Raw genomic sequence first — 23,991 nt, 5'->3', positions numbered from 1 at the left:
ATCGGTCTTGAACCTTCTAAAGTAGCCTGAGGAGGTCTTCCCAGAAACGTTGTCTGTGGAGATGGTAGGAAGAACAAGCCAAATCACTTGAAGATGTACTTCAGTGGTGATGGAATGATAAGAAAGATATATTTGTGTAGTTTTTAATTTAACTACATTTAAGCTACGTAGATACTCCAAAGGAAGCAAGAAGTTTCACCACTTCACTTTCTTGCTGTACACCCTCACATTTTGAAAGCAGGGTTGTAGGATTCACTGAAACAGTGTGTTATTCTTAACCCTTCCATGCAACAATAAAAAATAAAAAATGGTTTAACATAATGTTCTTGTTCCCTGCACTGGTATCTGCTTAGTATCATCTAAGACTGAAGCAGTTCTGATTAGGTGGACAAATAGTTACTGTATGTGGTTTGAACTTTGTTAGAACCATCTACTTGGACCCCCTTGAATTCAGAGTAATATTCTTTACTATTTGAATGTAATGAGCTTATTTCATGATACTGCCTAAGGAACCAGAATCAAAAGCAGTACTGGGTTCCTGCGGACTCTTAATTGCATTCAGGTTCATCCATGCAGACAAGAATTCTACTGCTTGCCCCCCACCACCGAGAGAGAATTTCTTTGGCACTTGGGATACGCATGTAAAAATAACTTTGGGAGGATGATAATATGGAATGCTGTTGTAACATCTTGCATATGTGCCCTGAAACAGTCATGTCTCTGTTTAGTTGTACAATTTGACTTGTAGTGTATTAGCTTACAGGTAACTTTGAAAACGTGTTATTTGAAAGAAACTTAGCTGTGTTTTCAGGCTAATGAATTTTGAGCTCAATGTTAATTCAGTTTGAGCTCTAAATAGTTCAGGAAAAATCTTTTGTCTCTCAGTATTGTATTTATGATTGCTTTCATAAGGGGATATTTTGTTGCAATGTCTGCATCTCCTGTGTATACAACAAGGAGCTGCAGGTCATCTGATAATGAATACCTGGTTGAATACTTAGACAGCATTGGTGTGTTTTTATATAGCAGTTCCTTTGGGCATGTCTCATATGACAGATCCTGACACTTATTAGAATGCCCTTCTGTTACATGGTTTCTGAAAAATAAAGAAATATTAATTTGCCACTCTGGGAAATACTCTTGTTTACTCTCACTTTTTTAGGAGTCAGACTGCTGGGACAAGCTTCTCATTTGGTTAAATTTAGGCAAATTGCCACAGGTTAGACTCCTAGATATAGAGTGTCAGTGCTGGTCATCAGTAGTGTAACAAGTGATCTCAACTGTAAATTTTTTTTCTCCCTACTAAAATTTGGTAACTTGTGACTTCTGTTTTGTGTTTCACAGAATCATAGAATGGTTTGGGTTGGAAGGGACCTTAAAGGTCATCTTGTTCCAAGCCCCCTGCCATGGGCAGGGACACCTTCCGCTAGACCAGGTTGCTCAAAGCCCCGTCCAACCTGGCCTGGAACACTTCCAGGGATGGGGCATCCACAACCTCTCTGGGCAACCTGTTCCAGTGCCTCACCACCCTCACAGTGAAGAACTTCCTCCTTATGTCTAAGCTAAATCTCCCCTCTTTCAGTTTAAAGCCCTTACCCCTTGTCCTATCACTACATGCACTTGTAAAAAGTCCATCTCCAGCTTTCTTGTAGGCCCCTTTAGGTACTGGAAGGCTGCTATAAGGTCTTCCTGGAGCCTTGTCTTCTCCAAGCTCAACAACCCCAACTCTCTCAGCCTGTCTTCATAGGATAGGTGCTCCAGCCCCATTTTGAAAGTGTTTTGCTGAGGAAGCAACCTTGTTAAAAACTAAAATCTTAAATCGACAATGCTTAGATTCTCAGTGCAGCATCAAGAATAACGTATAATAAAGCTTCATAGGACAACTCCAACTTGTAACTTTTTCCTTCCAGTGTAAACACAATAAATAGATCTAGCTAAAAAAGCAAACATTGGCCACTAATTAAGAGTATGTCTCAGGGCAGAAAGTCTGGTCAGATTAAGCCTAGTATGTACATTTCTTTATTGCACGTTAGAGCTGTGGTATGCTAAGTGAGTTTGTCCAAAGGAAAATAGAACTAACAAAAGCCTCTACCCAGAGCTTTTAAAGAAGCATTTTTTAATTTTTTTTTGAGGTGGGAGAAGTCCAGTCTTTATTTTCCCTGGTAAACTGTGATACTCACTTGAAGGAACTGCATAAAAAGACTTTATGATCAGTTCTGATTTTGTAGATGGCTTATATTCTTTTAGTCTTCAAACTGATGTGTGGTTCTGCATATGCTCTCACTTCTGGAATTACTGCCAGTAGGTTGGAGGGAGGTTGACTTTGGGAGGAGAATAGTGTTTGTGAGTTGAAAGTAAAATGCTTGTGTACATTCCCAGGAAAAACATTAGAACACAGTGGGGACATTCACTTACCTTTTCAGCTTAATATTATTGATGTATTTTTTTAGTATACCTTCGGGTAAAACAGCCTGTTCTTTGGGTTCTTAATATGATAGTTGAAGAAGCAGTAGTTCTGCTTTTTTATATGCTGTGGAATTTGCCTTTGAGTAACTTGTATGCAAAGTGAATTTAAGAATATAATAAAAAATTGATCAAGTTGTCAATATTGCATTAGTTTATGTGAATTTAAATTGTGTGCACAAACTGGAAGTAGTCTGAAGAAAATGACTTGCAGATTTCGGTGCTATCTGGATACTGTCCCAGTTGTGTGTTATTGGGTGATTTTGACTTAGGAAGTGAGAGCTCATGCAGCACGTAAAATAACTGTTCTTTTCAAACCAGAAATCCTTACACTCATGTGCACAGAAAGTGACCAAAGTTTGGAATACAAGATAACAAATACTATCTTTACTACAAAGTGATAGAAATTTGTAATAGCTTTTGATTTCCTTGGAGTTGCATAATTTTTGTATATTTATTGTTCATCTGCTAATAGCTTAGCTACCAGTGATTTGAAGGACAGTGGAATTTTGCCATGCTGCTTGAGACAAGGCTTGGACTTTTTTAAAAAAAAAAAAAAAAAAAAAAAAAAGAGGGTGTTCATAACTTTCAGGTTTTGTCAGTATTAATTCTGAAATGTTTGGATGAAATGCTCTGCATTTTTGTGGTTTATTTCTAGAAGATAAGTGTTGTTGGGCTCTAAATTTTTTTGTGTATGCATATGTGCTGCTAACCATGTGTTCAGTAGCAAATGCATTCTGAAATATACTGATGTGTTGGGTTTTTAACACTGCTTTCTCACTGTATTTGCATAACTTGTGAGAAAACCATGCATGGAAAAACAAGTACTATAGCAGAGGAAAGTTATGTGTTCAGTCCTAGTTTAACAGTATGCTCAACCTGCAAAAAGTAGTAAGATTTTCTTTCTTGGAGGATAGGTAGATAGTAGGACCCAACATACAAGTATGCTCAGGAGAATATTTTTCTGTGTAGTATATTATTGATAAAGTATTGAGCTGAAGGATTTATTGTATGGCTTTTGTTTTACTTCCTTGTACTGGTGTTTAAGTAGCAGGCCTTTTGAGGGGAACAGCCTGTTTTCTTAAATTGGTAAACTTAACTAGTAGGAAGAGTAACTATTTTAAAACTTTGGAATTGAATATAATAGGCATTGCTGTTAGCGCACTTTTAGTAAGATATGGTACTTGCCATGTGTAGGTCTCTTCACTCTGTCAGGTTGGGTGGTAATTAAATTCTCACCTTATGGCAGCAAAATGCCTTTGTGTCATCCAGTTCTTTAACAGAAAAGCTTCCACGTTTGTTTGCATATACAAAGTTTCAGGCTGTGTTTTAGAGTTTTGTGGACACTCTGCACTGCTTCTCATTGTGTTGCATCTGGTTTATTAATCAGTGGAAGACTTCAATTAATTATCTGCCTTGCTGTTTTCCTCATGCATCTCTTCTTGCACCTGATGCACCTGTGCTTCTGCTGACTGATCCTGCAGTTTATTGTCTTGTTCTGAGCTTCTGCTTGGCTCATCAATAGTCTCCTCCTTAATGGACCTTGTTTGCCAGCTCCTATCAGATTAGTACAAGCATTATTATTCATGTGTGTGTGCACTGAATATTTTATATTAGCAGCATTTAATTAATATTATAAGGGTTTTTTTGCAACTGCAACTTTCACCTGCCTGTTTTGAAGATATTTCTCAGTAAATAGTCTATATGTTTTTTTGTCATCTAATTAAATTTTTTATTTAGAATACAGGAAGTTTTGTTATTTTTAATGAAGTTTTAAGGTGTACAACCTTCTAGCTATGTAAAATTAACACTTTTTTCTAAATGTCTGATGTTTTCTAAATGTCTCACTTTAATGTTTTATACAGTTACTACAATAATAACCTGAAGTGATTTGCATTTTGTTGGAATTTTTTTTTTTGTAGGAAATGTATGAGGTTGCCAAGAAACTTTGCTCCTTTTGTGAAGGTCTTGTACACGATGAACATCTTCAGCATCAAGGCTGGGCTGCCATAATGGCCAACTTGGAAGATTGTACATACTCTTACCAAAAGCTACTTTTCAAGTTTGAAAATGTATATTCAAGCTATTTGCAGTCCATAGATGATATCAAGTTGAAACTTACACAGTAGGTTTGCCATTAAATTCAGCCTCAACCTCCAAAGTTGTATATTTTAAACTTTTTTTTTGAGTGTTCTATGTTTGGTGCCAGTTTTAATTAATCAAGCATATATTTGTTTGATTGTGTCACAGAGAACATTCTTTCTGTTCTGCGCTAGTTGTTTAACTGACTTTTTTTCCTTGTATTCATCAGCACACAGAAACCTGTATTGAATTACATGGAAGATACGCTCGTTAATGAACAGCTGTTTAAGAGCTGGAGTCCTTCCAAATGTGCACTAGAAATAGCTAGATAATAAATTCAGACATTAATCAATGTTTTTAAATACATATCTGCACTTTTGAATTAATTGTTTTTTAATACACTTGAGCAGATGTTAAGAACGGTGATCTGTGTTGAAAGTATGAAGTCATAACAAATTTTGGGTGCATATGTGTACCTTTGAGGGGGGTGTGTGTGTGCGTATGTGTGTGTATACTTGTATCATGCAAACTCTGGATGTTACTCCAAGGAAAATATTTGACATCCTTCTGGATGTTATAGTATTATGGTGTTTCTCGGAGTCCTTTGCCTAATAGAATGTAAGTGGATGTTGGCTGCTTAAAGAAATAAAGCATAAATATGTTTTACCTTTATTAAAAAAAAACAACGAAAAACAAACAAAAAAATCCAACAAAACTTGAACTTCATAGCTTTTACCAAACATATAGAAACTGTTCAAACTCGGCAAAAGTAGTCAGCCAGAGAACACTCAATCTTTGCTAATAAGCATTGGTATCCCAGATTGGAATATAAAAGTCCCAGTTGTGTGTTTAAAAAAAAAAAAAAAGGCATGTGTCAGTTTATCAAACTGTCCTTTTTTTCACTGCATTATAAACACAAGCTTACTTGGAAGTTTAGAAGAGTTCATATTCAGCAGGGGAAGAAAGCAAAAATTGTAACTTTTTTAGCTATGCTTCCATGATGTTGATACTGAACGCAGTATTTTGAAAGGGTAGTTACCAAATTCATTTTGGAATCTGCTTCAATTCTAAAATAAATAATACTTTATATTATGGGTGGTTTGTATCTTAAGTTTTTATGTCATATTGGTATTGGTTTCTAGCTACTGATGTTTTTTTCTTTTCACCCTTTTTAAAAAAGCTTGGGTTCTGCTGTTTCTATCATGGCCAAGATACCACTGCTGGAGTGCCTAACGAGACATAGTTACAGAGAGTGTTTAGGAAGACTGGATTCTTCAGCTGAGCATGGAGGGGCAGAAAGCGAAGAAACTGAGGATGGGAAATCTGCTGAATTGGTGCTTTATTCTGATATATCTAAAATGAACAATAAATCAATGTTAGCCTCATTTTGCAAGTCGGTTGAACATTCAGCTTTGGAAGGCACAGGTCCTGAAAATGTAAAAGATGATAAGGAAACTGGTCAAAATGCTACTGTCCAGGACATTGAAACAGCAGTAGAATTGAAAGATGATGATCAGCCTTCCTTCAATGTGTCTTTATTAGACTGGATAAATGTTCAAGATAGACCTAATGACGTTGAGTCGCTGGTCAGAAAATGTTTTGATTCTATGAGCAGGGTAAGTTAACAAGTTTTTAAAAATCAAAGTATATTGCATTGAATATTGCTGTTTATTTTCCAGATGCTGGTGCTTTTGAAGTGACTTTGTAATTTGTTTCTCAGATAACTTTCTGAATGGAGACCAAAGCAGAGACTAGGGGAGGGTGAGGGTGTAGGAAGTATTTTAAGAATTCTTGAGTGTTAGGAATTTGACCTTAAGGAAAATGTATAATTTCACAATTAATGCTTGTTATCTTGTTTGTTTCTCAAAGAGCAATTCCTGTTGGAAAGCCAGTAGCTTCTTGTAGTGTGTAACCAAAGTGACTTTACTGCTATTCTTTCTTTGCCTTTTTCATAGAAATTATGCTTATAATGAAAGTAAACATTTTCCTGGACCAAAGTTAATGTTCTTTGTCTTAAAAATATTGAAGCCTTTATTAAAATGTAGGACAATTCATGTGGTTAATTGTGATAAATTTACATGATATATTTATGCATTCCTTATATAGCTGATACAGATGTGCTCAGAAGAGCCCAACATGCCACTTTGTATTTCTGCTGCTGGTAGAATAAAACATTGCTCACTTTCTTTACTTTCCAAATTATTATTTTAACCAGTGAGCATTATAGGCTTTTAAAATCCTTTTGCCTAGAGCTTTCCTTAGATATTTCCTTCCTTCTTTGCTTTCACTGTAACTTGTATTTCTTACATTGTCTACCCTTTTTTGCATATGTGTAATTTTATACTGTTACAACTCAATATACCTTGAACAAAGAAAACAATTTCTGTTGTCTTTGACACTTATTTCCTCCGTAAGGTAGGATTGGAAGACTCAGTTATGTCTAAACCCCATCTGTTGTAGGGAACACTGAGGCAGTCAGTTCTGTACATGGATTTTTTGATTCTGTCTTAAAAGTAGTTGGAGGATTGGGCTTAACATTAAGGGCTGCTTAAGATTTTGAGCTGTCTAAACTTTAGTAGTACAAAAAAGGCTAAGAGAAAGATTGGACTTTACAAGTTTTTTTTTCTTTAGCAAAAACAATATTCAATTTTGTGTGTGAAAGACTTGCTGATTGCTGAAGTCTGAGACAATCTTCTGTCCTGTTTGTTCAGTAATGCTACAAGGTGCTTTCTACTAGTTTAAAACAACAATAATAAGACCCAGTAGTTTGGTTGCAAGAGAATAAATTCACTTTCTACATAATATCAACAAGGCACAAATGTAATGTGTCTAAAAATCAGTATTTTAAGAGACAGACATTAAACAGTTGCTTCCAAATAAATTGTAGTGATACTAAAGATACAAAAATGAAAGAAATAACCACTTTAGTTAAATACTTATTGTACCTTTTTTGATCAGCTTGTAGTCTTGCCTGACATACATCACGTGTTTTAGAGAGGCTGTCTTGTAATTGTGAGCTTTCTGTCCTTGCCTTATCTAAGACTAGTCAGAAATCCTTTGTTTCAACTATTGTAATTGTTTTGTATCTTAAGCTGATTTTTGTAGGGAAAAAATGTGATTGCTCTTGCAAAAATGAAGTTTCTTTTTTTTTCCCTTGGCATAAGCAGAATTGGCAGGTAGGGAAAACGCTTTAGTCGGACTATTCTGCCTGCCACCAGAACAACTGTGATCAATTTTGATCTATTTTGGTTCACAAAAACCCCAAAGCTTTGACGTAATGTGGTAGTTCCTAGTTTTCATTAGGAAAACATTAATTTAATCTAGTTTGATAGCAGCACAGACAAAGGATTGAATCTTTGCCTACCATTGATTTTAGAATGTTTGAAAACAGAGTTGTCCTGTAGTTGAAAAGAAAATACTAAGTAAATATCTTGCAATACAATTGTTCTTTCAGTATTTACTTGGGATGACACTTTTAACATAGCAAGCTAGAATAAAATGGCACTAATTTTTTTTTATTGTTTTTCCTGCATTCTCCCCATGCCCTTTCCTCCTTTGAAATATGAACCATACAAATGGTTTGTGATTGCAATTCTTCTTTGAAACTCTGAATTCAGGTAAGATTTTCATGAAAGTGTAACATATCAGAGTATGAGCTTTATATTTTTGATACTGGTAGGCTTGGCAGAACTGGTGTGTTGCACAGAGCGCTGCTAGGTATCCGGTTCTTCTAGCTTCTAGGTGTTTCTAAAAAATGATGCTTCTAACTGCAGAAGAACTTCTAACCTTTTACTAGGTTATAGTAAAAGCAGTGGGTAAGTAGGAGCTGACCAGATATTTCTGTTAAGTGCTATCTTAGCCACTTAAATAAAAGGCTAGAAAAGGAAGAGGCTTTTAAAGGTGAGGAGAGCAATATTATCTACCAGTGAAAGTAGAGCTGAGTGCTACAGATGCAATTAGGTCAAAGAGGGGTTAAACAGAATGGATGGAAGAAATAAATTACAGGGTGGCATGAGAGGAATAGACATTCTTGGTAAAAAGAGATAAAACACAACTAGTTTATGAAGGTAGAAATAAAAATACCTACCATATTGTTCTTTAGTATTTTGTCTGTTAGGAAACTGTTCTGGGTTTTGCAGTGGAGTAATTCAGGATGCCACAGACAAGTAATCCTGAATAGGATGGCAATGAAGATGATCATATAAAACCAATCTGGTTTAATCCCACAGACTATTTTTATTACTGGTTCTTGAAAATGGACGACTCACTTGAGAAAGACCAAGATTCATAAGACCATTTATAACATACAAAAAATTAGCCTTTGCTGTTTTCAGAGAACTTTGACCTATTTTGTCACATTTATAACATTATTTATTCTGAAAAAATCTGGGATAATTACCAGTTTTTCATACTTCCCTTTGTGGTCTTTTGGATGGTTTGGGTTTTTTTGTTTGTTTGTTTGAAGAGAATGAAAGACCTATTCTTTGTAGTTGCTCCTTAATTTGTAATGCTTTTCCTCTTCAGATTCTTCTTTCTATACCCCAGAAGAGTGTTTCCAGAATGAAAAAGTGGCTGTGTGTGAAAGCTCTTATACAGTTAAATAATAAATTAAGGGGAAAATAGTACTTTTATTTATGTTAATATTGAGTCATGTAATTGCATTTTTGCATTTATAATTGCAATTTTTGAGGGTTAATTTGTATGCTCTGTAAGTGGCATAAACCCTGCATGTTAACAAAAGAAGCCAGTGCTGTGACAGATAGTATGATCTCATAGGATAGTGTCCTTTTCATTAGATTCCCATGTAGTAGATGGCATACTGTAACCATTTTGGATAAATTTGGGCAAGCTTGTTCATATTCTGCTAGCACCTCATGACGCTTACTGTGTTCCTAACTAATGCATTCCAGGTTTAGACTAAACTCAGTCCTGCATAAGCTATTGCAATTACCTATGTTGTTTTTAGAACTAAGGAAATAAAGACTGTCATTAATTTCACTACTCTGAAGAGCAACCCTTAACATCTGTGGACATTGTTAACCTCTTTATTTCAAACACTTTTTTTCTGGATAATGGCCTGTGAAGAAATATGATTAAACAATTTAAAAAATGTGTTTTTATTAGGAGAAAGATTAGCAAGAAGTATTACAAATCTATTATTTACTTGTTTTCCAGTTACTTACAACTGATCTGCTTGTCTAAGGAATCAATTAAAACATTCATTTAGTGCGAAAAGGCTAATGGGTTTTGCAGCTTTTTCCCATCGCCCTCCCTACTGCACTTTCCACTGAGTCACATTCATCACTTGTTTTGATTGTAGCTGTGTGGACTCTCTTTCAGGGTAGACTGTGTCCATTAGCTTTAAGCTGCCTCTTCCCCCTGCACCCTGCCTTGTATCCTCAACTGATGTCCCTTTGCCTTGTAAGGACCCTGATTTCTATGACGGCCTGGTTGGAATACTTCAGAGAAATTCATGCTGTGATATAAAATCCACAGACTCATTAACTTTCTGAAGCAGATGACAGATGTACGCACACACTAGATTTTATAAAAAAAAAAAAGAAAAGTATTAAGGTTATAAGAACTCATTTACGTAGCTCACATCACCTTACTGCTAATATTTATTTTATTTATTTTTTTTTTAGCTTGATCCAAGGATCATCCAACCCTTTCTGGCAGAATGTCGCCAAACTATCGCCAAACTAGATAATCAGAACATGAAGGCTATTAAAGGCCTTGAGGATAGGCTGTATGCATTGGACCAGATGATAGCAAGCTGCAGCAGACTGGTGAATGAACAGAAAGAACTTGCTCAGGTAATACATATTTGTGTGTGCAACATTGGAAGATGATAGATTTTTGCTATGTGCCTGCTGTTAAAGAATACAGTGAAACAATTCCAGGTCTTAATGCAAGATAGTTTTCAGTATACCACACTGGAGATGCTCAAAAAGGTGCTATATTCGAATAATTTGACACTTAAATATTAGGTTTTTTTATATCTTGTGGACATGTTTTCAGCTCGTAACTCCAACAACCACATTAATTTAAATACTTTTTTTAAAATATCAAACTAGTTAAAAATGCAACAGTGGGTGGTGGACAGCACTGGAACTTAAATATAGGGCTTATATTAATGTCCCTTCACCTATATTGGAGAAAAAGTCACTGTACAAAATAAAAGCCTTACTTAAAATATCCTAGACTTTCATGCACTAGGAATATGCAGAGCTGTAGTTCACTGCAACTTTGTCAACTGCATATTAAGCTGTATACTATTATAGCTAAAGTATTTCTGTCAACATTCTCTTGGTTATAATTTGGAAAAATATTTTTAATTCCAATTCGGCCAATCAGCATTCTCGTAAAAGCACCAGTGTAAAATTGCTGGCTTCTGAGATACGCCAGTATATGGTATTGTTCCTGGAATAGAATGCATCTAGTTTATTTTCTTTTTAAAAGTTAAGTTTTTTCCTGGATGAGTAAGAATTACAATATGGTAAAATTTAACAGCTTTGAAAATACCTTTTAAGGTATGTCTTGTTGTGTAAAGGTATATCTTGTTAAATCTAGTGAATGGTTTGCCAACAGGTCGTGCTGTATTAGTGTAACATTTTGCACATTAATGTAGAAAGCTGCTAATAAAAATAGGATCTGATGACGATGTCTATAAACTTTGTAGATGTTTATTTTAAACCTTATTTGAAAATAGATGTGTTTAATGAGTATTCTTAGCATAAAGAAAAGAAAACATCTGGCTTAAATATTACCTTAGTGTGCCTGTACATATCTTTGTCAAATCTGTCTGAATTCTACCTGGTTTACAGCTACATGTAAGAGCAGACAACTTTTTGCCAATGGTAGACCATCAAAGACAGCCTGTAGTTTGCAGTTGCTCATATGCTGGAGACCAGTATGCTGTGAATTGATTCATCTTTGCTAGTTCATCCAGTCTCATTAAATGGAAGACAGAAGTGGAAAAAACCTCAGTAATGGAAAGGGAAAATGGTACATGAAATTGGCATAATGCCCAGGTGGCATGTCCTGAACACTTCCTGTCACAGCAACTAATTAATTGTTTTGTTCTTAATATGTTGTCGTCTTCTGACATTTGACTAGATGCAGTCAAACAAATACAACCAGACGGTTGGCGAGCTGCTCCACTGTCCTTTTATCCTTTCTCTTGGTAAGGTTATTTAGCTCATGTGCCACTCCATGCAGTTAGCTTTTCTTGTTCTGAGGGGGCATGTTTTATTTTCTGAGCTGTAAAGGGAAGTTATGACCCTGCTGCATTATATACTTCAGGAGTTAGAAAAATTGGGGACCTTCAGGTTTGAGTTGTGGAGGAATTTTCTGTTTCTATAAATACATTTCTGTAAATGTTAAAACAGTTAGAAAATCAGAACTTCAGCTGGAGATATAGAATAAGAGATAAGTGGTTAAATTTAATTTGAAGGGAAGTACTGAGTCCTTGGTAACTTGTCACTCAACGATACAGGATCAGGGAATAGGTAATGTGCTTAATGGTTGATCACCAAGCTCGTAGTGAGGAGAGAGACTAGTGTGTCTGCATGAGACTGTCATTTGAAGTGGTAAGAAATTTGATTAAAGACCATTTTAAATGTAATATATATAGCTTCTGTGGTTTTTTTTTTTACATTACAGTGCCATATCAAAGCTTCTTTATTAAATACGGTTTCTGTGAAGGGCTTCAGTTAACTTTATACCTAAGATTGTCCTTTAATGCCTTGTTTGCAACTGATAGTATGTTAAAATCTCTATGTGGTCATAATCTGATGTTCAGATTTTCACCATTACATCAGAGCTGGGACCGTAAAGAAGGTCATGAGTTTCTTATTTCTGCTTGCACATTTGTATATTATTAGTAGAAGTAAGTGAACAATGTTGCCTCCCTGTCTTGGGGTGGTTAGAGCCCCATTTTGAGGAGCCGAGAACTGGGCTGACAGTCATGTAGGGCCCAGGCTTCCCACTGCATCTTCTGGCTGGTATATGAAGGTGGGTGCTACCAGTACTTCTGGCAGCATTGTTTAAAAGTGGAGCCTGTCTTCAGATAATTTCAATGAGTAAGTTTTAGAAGTAAGCTTGTGCTTAATCTTAGTCTTGCAGTGTTTATATTGTAGGCCGGTGCTAAATCCAAGGGAATTTAGCATGATGGAAAAGCTACTCTTCCATCCCTACGCTTGGTTGCCCAATGCAGTGAGTGGTGGTTTTACCTGTGTTTTCCATCTTCATTTGCATGAAGAGCCTACCTCAAGTTTACCAATTCCACTTTTGAGTGAGATACTTAAAAGTCAGTTGGAAAGATACCTTGTTGCCCTGTTTAAATGCTACTGTAAATTTAGAATTTGTACCTTTTGAAGGCTTGACAGAGACTTTAACTTTCAAATCTTCATCATCATCTTTTCTTTTTATAAATTGTCTATTCCTTTACTTATGATATAGAGGTTTTTAAGAACTGTCAGATAGAATGTGATAGTGTGTTTAGTTTTTTGTTGTTTGTTTGTTTTTAAGCTTCAGTTAATGAAATGTTCATGGTTAAACAAGTGATTAAGTGTACTACCAGATGCTTTTATTCCTTGATTTTTATAATTGAGTCTTAGGAATTATTTTCATACCAGTTTTAGCAGTTGTTTGGATAGTGTTTGGAAAAAATTAGATGCTTGTAAGATATTAGAGCTGTTATCATGTGACTCATTCAAATGATAGTCTGCATAGATATCTAAGAAGAATGGCAAGGTACAAGGGTTTAATTATATTTAAAAATATAGATGAGGACTTGTGAGCACTACCTTTAAAAGTACACAATTTGTATGATAACTGTTAATATTGGTGTTATCTGAAAAAAACCTCATACAATTTTCCTTTACATCACATCATCCAGCAGTGAACTGTTTCTGTTCATAAAGTGGAGGTACTTTATAGAACAAGAATAAGGAACGTCTCAATGGTAATCCAGTTGGCATTTTTTGTACTGGAAGCTGTAGGCTTATTTTCCCCAGGCCAGAAAAAGCTGATGTTCTATCCAGAATTTGAGTTGACTTTCTACTCCAACCTCAGTTTCATTACTAAAATTCAAACCAAACTTATCCTATGGAACAAAGCCATCTGCTGTTAGGCGGCCTCATGGCTTAGTTAATTTGCTTGTTCCTGATTTAAGATTTCTTTCGCTTCCACTCAGCCTTTTCAATTAACTACCATTAAACAGTTTAAATTTACATCCCGAGTTCTGTAGCTGAATAGTGGATCTCTAGCCCCTGACGTTTAATATGGAAAGCTGCTTTGTTAAATTAAAAAAACTATTTTTCTATGAGGAAGCTGTGATTTGTAACATGAGCATATAGAATTGTGGTCAGTAGGTGGCATTATGTAATAAGAGTATGCCTCTAGAAAATTTGGAGCCTCTCTAATCTTTCAGTGTGATTCTGCCCAATAGCTTATCCTTTCCAATATATTCTTGTGTTTGATTTTACTTTTTTTTAATTTCCCTATGCCCTGATTTTGGCTGGGGTAGAGTTAATTTTTGTTCTAGTAGCTGGTATAGTGTTATGTCTTGGATTCAGTATGAGAAGAATGTTGGTAACACGCTGATGTTTTCAGTTGTCACTAAGTAGTGTTTATACCAAGTAAAGGATTTTTCAGCTTCTCATGTCCAGCCAGCAAGAAGGCTGGAGGGGCATAAGAAGTTGGGAGGGGACACAGCCAGGGCAGCTGACCCAAACTGGCCAATGGTGTATTCCATACCATGTGACATCATGCCTAGTATATAAACGGGGGGGAGTTGGTGGGGGCGGATCACTGCTCGGGAGCGAACTGGGCATCAGTTGGTGAGTGGTGAGCAATTGCGTTGTGCATCACTTGTTTTATATATTCCAATTCTTTCATTGTTATTATTATTATTATAGTTATTATTTTTTCTTTTCTGTCCTATTAAATTGCTCTTATATCAACCCACGAGTTTTACTTTTTTTTTTCCCCTGAGTGAGCAGCTATGTGGTGCTTAGTTGCTGGTTGGGATTAAACTACGACACCCTATTAGTAGTGTAGCTTTTCAAAACATCTTGTTATATCCAAATGCATTTCCATCAATTAGGTTCATAGAACCTCTTCTATCAGCTCTGTTAAACATAGTAAAAAAACTGGTTGGCAGGTGGCCTTCTTCATTCTGGGCTTGTTCTCCTTCACTTGAAGTTATTGGGAAAAGTACTTTGTCACTCATATTCTGTACTTTTATTTTCCTCCTGCTTCTAATTACATCAAAGAAAACCTTAGATTTATAGGTTTATAGTGATTCAGGGTCTTCTCAGCTGCTTATTGTATCACTGACTGCATTCCCTGTTGATTGTTTGAACTTCAATCTAAAATGTTTTTATATTCTTTATTGCTTCTTCTTTGACTTGGAAATATTGTTGGGAAAAATCCATAAAGGCATTATCATGCCTGTTTTTCAGGACCCTTAGTTTGACTGTGGTGCTTATGTCATGAATCCTGTCATCTGATCAGGGCTATAAAGGCAAGAGCTTTTGAGAACAATTGATGATTTAGATCTTGGATTTCTCTTTATTGGGGTTCCCCCCTCTTTTTTCTTTTTTTTTTTTTTTTCCCCTCAGTTTACTGCAGTTTTTTCTTAACTGGCCTTTTTCTAGTATGCTGAAATTTTTCTTTCTGATTTGCATATTAGGGTAACTTTAGTTTAAAAGATGGGTCCACGGATACAGAAGTGGCAGAAGATACTCAAATTAATAGTCTTTGGGAACTGAGAGTAAAGCTAGAAGGGATTTTCTAGCTCACTGCATCCAGTTTTGTGTAACTTCAGGCTCCATGCCATGTGATTCGTTTAAAAAGCTTACTGAGCTGCTATTTAAAAGCAATTATTTTCTTGACTTCTCTATTCCTGTTGCAAAGTTGTATAGAATCTGATTGTCCTAATGTTTATAAATATCCCTTAATCTCAGATCTGAAAGTATTCTTGGCTAGTTTAAATCTATATGCTCTCATGCCCATATTGCCTTTCATTTTGGTGCTTGGCAATTCCCTAACGATTGTCCCAGTAGGTTTCTTCAATGCCTTTTTCTTCCTTGACTAAACAACCCAAGTTCTTTTGATGGGGCCGTCCTCTCCTTCATCTCAGTAACAGTTCTTCGCACCTTTTCTGGTTTCCATTCACTTGGCTCAGATAATACATAGAGTTAAAAAGCTTGCAACTTGCTTTTGTTTCCCAGAGTGTCATCACTCATTCAGTACATAAGTTGCTGAGTTCAGTAAATGGTTGACTCTTCAGTATTCTCTTCCATCTTCAGTGTACATCATCTTCCTTCTCTTTTCATTACACTTAATGTATTGTTTGATACTTTGATTTCTGTGCTGTTCTCACTAGGATATAAAAATTTATTGCAGGCTTTGCAAATGTGTTTTATAGCATCTTACGACAAGATTGGTTTACATTCAATATCAAACCAGTAACGACTGGTTTTATTTTTCAGCAGTTTTGTATAACTCTCTATGGTTTACTGTTCTCATCAGCTTCAGAAACACTTAAAACTAATGTCTGGTTTTGAATTCTTTATTAAGAAAACAAAGGGTCAATAAACAAGTTTGTAGAACTACAGAGTGACCACTGTGATGTTCATGTCAGACATGATATGAATGTGGACAAAATCAAAGCTAAAATTGGTGCTGTTGAGTGGTATTTTCTTGCCTAAAGAACCACACTGTTTCCAGCTGTATTTTATCTCACCTGTTGAACGTGATGGAGGAGACAGTGGCCTGGCACAGTAGTTGTTATGCTAGCAGCCCCCTGTCCTCCCTGTCTTTTCTGTGTGTGTGTACATATTTTACCTCCTGTAATCAACAATCTAAGGCAGTCTATCTTCCCTGTTTTGCCCACCACCCTTTTAGGGGTTGCCTGTTACCATCCACAACAGATAATTCTTTGCCATGCCCAACTCCTACGTGGAAATAAGATGTCTAGCTGCAATCTTTGCTTTCAAGAAGAATTAGTTTCATGTATGAATTTCTTTATGCAAAAAATACATTCTTTAGCCCACAGTAGTACTGAATGTGCTCTAAGTTGATGTTGAGTCTTGCATGTGCCAGAAGTTAACAAGCTGGTTGTTGGCAGAAATTAGAATGATGGTTGATCCCCTCCATCCTAGTAGCTACTTTTCTGCTGCATTAACTTTTGTGATCTTTCACTGGTGTTGGTTAGTTGTGTAAAGTTCTTGTAGGGTTGTGTTTGTAACTGTTTGGGAGGGAAAGATCAGATAAGATTTATTTGGACTGGATTATAGAACGAAAAGAAAGCAACTTTGACACTTGACTTCTCTGTGTAGCATTCTGTTATACTCCTCAATGGTTACAGTAAATTTATTAAAATGCTTGCGTTCTTACAGAGAAGATGGATCACTTCCATGCTTTTTGATTGTCACAAAGCTTGTGTAACAAATGTGTCTCTTTTTCTCCAGGGATTTTTGGCTAATCAGAAGAGAGCTGAGAACTTGAAAGATCCTTCTGTTTTGCCTGATTTGTGTTTGAGTCATGCAAATCAGCTGATGATTATGTTAACTAATCATAGAAAACTGTTAGATATTAAACAGAAGTGTACCACTGCCAAACAGGAGCTTGCAAATAATCTACAAGTCAGACTGAAGTAAGTTACAACTTCGGAACTTTATATTGCTTGCATGTGCATCAAGACTGTTTAAAGAATGGGGTGTCTTAAGAAAATCTTCGGCAATGCTTAGTGTTTTTCTTAATGGGAGAGAAAATAAAACTTGCATGACTTCAGTTTGTATATGAAGTTATTTGTAAGTGAGATACAAAATACTCTTTTAAGAGGAACTTTTCTTAGAGTGCAAGTGGTTTTCATATTAATAAAACAGTATCCAAGAACCTACAATCCCCTCTTCTCTCATCAACCTCAGAAGCTCTCAGTATCTTATTTAAAATTTGACTAGCAATTATTTTGATGTTTTCAAAGGATTATAATAAGCATAAGTGAAACGCTCTTCAGTGGCTTGTGATCACATCAAAGCAGAAAAACATGCTGGTAGTTTGGTTTACATGTAGTTAATGAAAAATAATTATATCTAGTCACAGCCAGTAAAAATAGCAATTTTTCATGTAAGCCTCATTACTGTATGACATGAAAGGCAGTAAGTCTATATTGCTCAATGGGAAATAGTTTTTCACACTTCTACACTTAATTAAGCTTTAGATAATTTGTCATGTCAGATATACAGGAATAGTATACAGAGTTTAATAATTTTTGGAGGAAAAAACTTTGTTTATGCTAGCAGCTAATAATTGGGCAACGTTGTGACCCTGTTAGACTTGCATGCTGGATATCCATCACGTAGATTTTTTTGTTGTTTTTTTCTTGAAGAGATGGCAGTTTGTATAGATGAGGCAGGTACAAGGTGCAGGAAGATGTACAGCAGAATCAGCAGTGCACTAGCAACAAAGATCCTGTTGTGTTTGTAAAATAGATTACTGCTAGGTAAATCAAAATGTGAATTTGTCTTTGTTGCATATGCATCTGCTATTAGCCCAATGAAAAGATGACTTTTTTTTTGCACCATTTTTCACTGTAGCAGGAATTTAAGGATAGTACATAGAACCTACGTTGCTATAAATATCACTTTAATTTCCTATTTGTTAAACTATTTGTCTTGTATACACTTAATTCATGAGTTATTAGAGGAAAAGACTTGCATCCCTTTGTAAGGAATAAGCTAGCGAAATGTGGAGAGTGAATGCATAGAGGATAGCTCTGAAGAGAATAAATCATAGATGTAAAAAAAAAAAAAAAAAAAAAACAAACCACAAAACCCAACAACAACCCACCCCCCCAAAAAACCAAACCAAAACAAGCATGCAAAAAACACCACTATATTTTGGGTCAAACCAAAGGTTGCTCTAGCTTGTCTTCAGTAGCAGGTAGTAGCAAATTACCATAATGGGAATCTACTAATGAGGAAAGAACATAAGAATATTCTTCTCTAAGAATATTTACATATAATTAAGTTTATCTGATCTAGAAGCAGATCTTCTGTTTTTAATTGCTGATGGAAGTTTTTTTCCATGAACTAGTCCAACTTCTTTTTGAATCCACAAACTCCTATTTTTTTGCAAGTTCTGCAACTTGACTATATGCTGTGTGGAAAATGTATTTCCCTTTGTGTTTTGAACTGGCCACTTGTTGGCTTTGTATAATGCCCTCTTTTTATTTCTTACTACTCATTACTGTGAGAAGGTCAACAGTGCATGTCTTGTAATTTCTCTGTTAGTATATGTTCCTAATTGCTTAATGTTGACTTGTTTGTATTTTGTTGGTTTCATTTTTACTCCACATCTGTCAATAAAACAATTTTTATTTTTTGTTACTTGTGGGACATACCTCCACCCTATGCTTTCTCTGGTGGCAAAGTTGCTGTAATCTTTCCCCACAAATACACCAGTTGATCACCTTTTCAGTAGTTGTCCTGTGATTTAGTTGTGTTGCTGGTTGTGCTTGAAATTAACGTATTGTATCAATAAGATAACAGAAGATGTGGTTACAAGGTGTGAGAATTTGTATGTTACTGGCCTGTTATTTGTAGTGCATGAGTAGCTGGTGTGAACTTCCCAAACAGTGTTTTGATCTCATTTGTTTGACAGTATTCCTACCCTTAATATTTCTTAGTAATGCTTTTCAATAAGTATTTTTAAGTTTTGTAAACAAAAAGTAGTCTCTTCTTTTGTCTGGATGTACCAGCTTTTTTTAATTCTAGAGAAAGTTACATTATCGTTTCTCCTAAGGTTATGTATGCTAAGAGCATTACTTGTCAAAAACGATACCTTAACTCAAATGGTGGTGTTAATTTTTTGAGCACTGATGTAGATATCTTACTGTGAAGTAAGCAGGGAACTGCAAGGCAGCTACTGAATTCTGAATTGCTTGGTACTTCCAGATAGCCTGTTGTTGTCCCATGTAAAATGATGTTGTTGTTCAGTTCATCCAGACGTTGCTACTCTTAGTGAAATTTAAATGCAGAAAAGATGACTAAGTTGTTATCTTCTAAAGTGTAACCTACTTTTGTAGGTGGTGTTGCTTTGTAATGCTTCATGCTGACCAAGATGGAGAGAAACTACAAGCATTGCTTCGTCTTGTAACAGAGCTCCTAGAAAGGGTCAAGGTCGTAGAGGCTCTCAGTACTGTTCCTCAAATGTACTGTCTAGCTGTTGTTGAGGTTGTGAGGAGAAAAATGTTCATAAAACACTACAGGGAGGTAAGTAAAACTTTGAGACCAAACCTTTGTGTCAGTGTATAAATTAAAAACTAACTACATATTTTCCCTTCCACAGTGGGCGGGTGCTTTAATAAAAGATGGGAAACACCTATATGAAGCTGAAAAGGCAAAAAGGGAATCTTTTGGTAAACTATTCAGTAAGTACTTTCTCTTCTGTGAAATCAGAATTGTAGTTAAGTATGACTTTTGTCTTTGTAGTTAAAATACTTTCATTATGTTGTAGTTTAAATACCTGTATAATTATTTTTTTTACTTGTATAGGAAATGCATACAGTATGCCAGTTGGTCCTATTACAAACAAAATATTTTTCTCTTAATTTTTCTATTAATCAAATTAATGAACTGTTTCATGTAGGTTATCCAAAATACTGTGAAAGTTCTAATTAGTTTAATGCTTGTAAAAGATAAGATTTCTAATTATTACATTTGAATGCAGTTTCTGTTTGAATGTGCTCTGAGCTTACTGTTCTTTTAAATAACACTTTTAAAACCATTATTGAATATTTGGGTATTGCTACGACTTCCCCTGTAGTACTTCAGAAAAAAACAAGAATGAAGAACAAAGTCCAAAGACCTTGACCAGAAGCTAAAAAAAAATTTAAAATGAAGTTGCTGGTAAAAGAAATCTGATTATTTTTTCTTTTTTCTGCAAAGTCTGCAACTTATGTTCTGAATGAACTGCTAAAATAAGCAAATTAAGAAAAAGGTTATCAAAATTTTGGAAAGGAGATTAGCAAGGTTACAATGAAAATTTGAGAAAGGTGTTGAGACTTTTGCAGAGGTGAACAGTATGCAAAAAGTGGCTTCAATGAAGTGAGAAGTTCTACTGGGATGGTGGGTTTTGCATGAAGTTCTGTGGTGACTTGCAATTTTTATGTTGTCAAGAAGTGGCATAGTTAGTAATTCTTTCAAATGTAGTTCAGCCATTAAACTGCAGTAGCTTAATTGTTTTCTCTTGATGCATTGTTTGTATGTTGCATTTCTTTCTTTTAAATAACCATTTTTTCTTTGCCCAGGGAAGTCTTTTCTAAGGAATCGTTTGTTTAGAGGACTTGACTCCTGGCCTCCATCCTTTTGTGTATGTACTCAATATATTTTGGGGTTTTATTTCACTTTTGTGAACAGTAGTTTCGTAGATTAAAAACCTAAGCTTAATTCATTCAAGCTATATGCCTGTCACATTGCTCCAACACAGATGAAAAAGCTGGGAGCCTACTGTTCTTTTCTATTTCAAGTGACCTGTATTAGCATTGGTTTGTAACTTGCAGTGTGGTGAGAGAGGGAATGTCAACTCAATACTCCTTTACAGCAAGGAGTCTGTGGTATTGAACAAAAAATTTCTGTTAATGATCAGAAAAAAGAAGCCAGGTGGGATAAATTGATCATTTAATCCTCTCTTCTTATTAATAGAGCCATAAAATTAATAGGATGGTAAAAGGAAGTAAAAGATTTTCATGTTTTTCTATAATCACTGGGTGAGTGGAAAAGCATTTTTGTTTCTTTATTGGCTGATAACATGAAGGATTGAAAAAGTATAGTTGTAATCAAGCATTGTCTGTTAACTTTGATTTCATACAGCTTGATTAATTCCAGTAAGATAACTCTCCCTAATTCTAGTGTGGCCATCTCACTTTGCATTGTTTAACCTTTTCAGCTTCTCCTTTGCAGCTTTATCTTTTTAAAGAATACTTGGAAAATAAGAATGCTACTCATTTCAGTGTTTCGAATGCTAAACTGAATTAATACTTGACTGTATGTTTAGCAGCACAGTAAATAAAGCTTCAGTGCCATCTCTTATCCCTTAACTTTTTAAACACATCCTTAATGTTTATGTAGGTTGGTAATAAGGAGAAATTTGCACTTAAATGGTCATTGTAGGCCCCTTCCAACTGAAATACTCTATTCTACTGCTGCTCGAGGCACTATGGATAGAGTTAGTGACTATAAATGTAAATGATTTTTTTAGGGGGTGAGGCCAGACATGGTTCCTTTAAAAAACAAAAAAAAAAAAAAGGTATGAAATCTTTTGAAAGAGATATCAGTTTAACACCAACTTTTCTGTGTTATTAATTAAACTCCTTTTGATCCTTCCTTGGCTATCTTGATACTGTTTACATTAATAACAATGTCTAAATTAATTTCTTCTTAACACAGACACGGAAACCTCGCAGATTTGACAGTGAGCTTCCAGATATCTCATTAAGTGACTTGCAGTTTTTGCAGTCTTTTTGTCCTTCAGAAGTACAGCCGCTACTCAGGTAAAGCACCTTTTTAAACTTTGTATGTTATGGAAATAGCTTCCCCCTGGTCCTACCCCCCTTCAGCTTTGCAATCCCCCCCTGCCCCAAAGTTCATTTTCTGTAAGGAATAGACAAGGATATTTTTTTAACTGATACCATTCTTAAGCAATGGTCTTCACTGACTTAATGCAGATACATATTATCTATATGCTTCATGTACTCAAGCTTGGTTAATTTGAACACATGTATTCCGCATTGAGATGTAAGGAATGTTGGACATTCCTCTGAGCTGCCTCATAGCTAAAGAACAAAAAAAATTTGTCAGTTTTAAACTGAAATAGACTCATAACTTTATGTATGTTGTGTCAGATCAGAATTAAATTAATATTTTTTTTTCATTTCCTCTTTAAGTGGTATTCTGGAGGAAATAAATTTCTTTAGGCCAGCGTGAGATCTTAGAGATCTCCTGTATTCAATTACTGCTTTTTCTCTGACAGACTGATTTTACTAAAAAAGTGTGTTTTCTAAGTGGCTCTACTGTCTATGGAAATCCATCATTTTGAGCAGAAGCTCTATTTCCCTGTTTCTTATCTCCCAACAATGAGGCGCACATGCAGATGTAGACAGGAAAGCTACTGTTTTGTCTCGGAGGCAACTTGACAGGATTAGTTTCTTGTCTAGAACTTGGGGATGTCTTTCTGGAAAAGCTGACTGTTAGAGTGAGCTTTCAAACTCATATGTCTTAAACCTGTAGTAATCAGATAGAGAAATGCCAGCCAAGATAATGGGCAAGAAATACGCAGTAGCAAGTTCTATGTAAGGTTCTTGCTAGGAGGAGACCTGTCTATCAGTATGACCACAGTCAGATGCTGCATGTATCCGTCACCCTTCTCCTAGAATTGATCTGCAGTTAGAGGTTTGCTGAGATTCCATTTTTTTTTAGCCCCAAGGCCACAATCCCACAAAGGATGATAAGGTGAATCCAAAAGGAGGATGCTCCGCTGTCATCTGTCAGGTTCACCAACAGTATCAGCCTGAAACTTGTTAATGGTGCACAGTGCAGGAGCTGAATTCACTGTGGGTTTTTTCACCTATTTTTTTGTACTGGCATTCTTTTTGATTCAGAATTCCTGGCCATCCTTATGGTATTGCTGCTGGAATTAACAGTAAGTATAGTGAGCTTAGTCTGCTTGACAGTGGATTTGCCCTAGATCATGATACAGTTGATGTACCCTTTTAATTTCTCTTGTTATGCTCTTAGACTTGCTCCTCAGTGATTCTGCAGGAAAAAAAAGGGCAAACTATAGTGTCATATTGCTGATGTTGCCTGATTTTTGGGTTTGTGAGAATTTTACAACCTTCCTGGGAAGTTTGGACTGAGTTCAAGAAGAATTTTGCCTTACTATTGTCAGGAAACCAATCACTAACCAAACTCTTTCAGTTGGTCTTAATTGTAGTAACATAGCTTTCCACTTGATGGCCGTAGAGGTGGGATTATGTCATGTTCGTCCTGGTTTCTGTGCTCAGGATTACATTTGGTGGAAATATTGATGATAGTGGTGGACTTGCAATTTGAGTGGGCAAAGCTGTCACACACCTTGGTAGACACTGAGCTTCAGAAGAAACTTTAGAGCAGTACTGTCTTTGGTATTTTCATTTAACATCTAAAGATCAAGCAACAGGCAAGCTGAGATCCAGCACACAGTCTTTTTCTGAACCCCTGAGCTGTATAATGATGCTTCTATTTACTTAAAATGCTTCAGTCTTCTGAAATTATATGTTTGAGTAACTATAGAAATCTTAATTCTACAAAAATACACTAGATACCACTTCCCCTATATATTGAATAGAGAATGCAAAACCAATGTATTGTGTAATCTGCTTTTCTTATATTGTTA

The 23,991-nt window shown here is 35.7% G+C and overlaps 1 protein-coding gene across 5 annotated transcripts in view; it reads left to right on the top strand.

Annotated features, from left to right (window-relative positions):
- Window positions 1-23,991, top strand: part of RB1CC1 (RB1-inducible coiled-coil 1) — an 82,759-nt gene that overhangs the window by 26,290 nt on the left and 32,478 nt on the right. For 4 of the 5 annotated variants that reach the window (XM_010574400.1, XM_010574399.1, XM_010574397.1 and 1 more), the window contains 8 exons: window positions 4,386-4,588; window positions 5,726-6,161; window positions 10,191-10,361; window positions 17,028-17,212; window positions 19,646-19,832; window positions 19,909-19,990; window positions 20,870-20,931; window positions 22,008-22,111. In XM_010574400.1, coding sequence (XP_010572702.1) covers window positions 4,386-4,588; window positions 5,726-6,161; window positions 10,191-10,361; window positions 17,028-17,212; window positions 19,646-19,832; window positions 19,909-19,990; window positions 20,870-20,931; window positions 22,008-22,111 — 1,430 coding nt within the window. The remainder of the gene's footprint in view (window positions 1-4,385; window positions 4,589-5,725; window positions 6,162-10,190; window positions 10,362-17,027; window positions 17,213-19,645; window positions 19,833-19,908; window positions 19,991-20,869; window positions 20,932-22,007; window positions 22,112-23,991) is intronic. The other variant, XM_010574398.1, reaches the window with a different exon arrangement.

This window comes from Haliaeetus leucocephalus, unplaced genomic scaffold (assembly GCF_000737465.1).
Source record: "Haliaeetus leucocephalus isolate CR32 unplaced genomic scaffold, Haliaeetus_leucocephalus-4.0 Scaffold428, whole genome shotgun sequence".
Lineage (NCBI taxonomy): Eukaryota > Metazoa > Chordata > Aves > Accipitriformes > Accipitridae > Haliaeetus > Haliaeetus leucocephalus.
The sequence above is the reverse complement of the archived record's forward strand: the minus strand, read 5'-3'. Positions and strand labels throughout refer to the sequence as shown.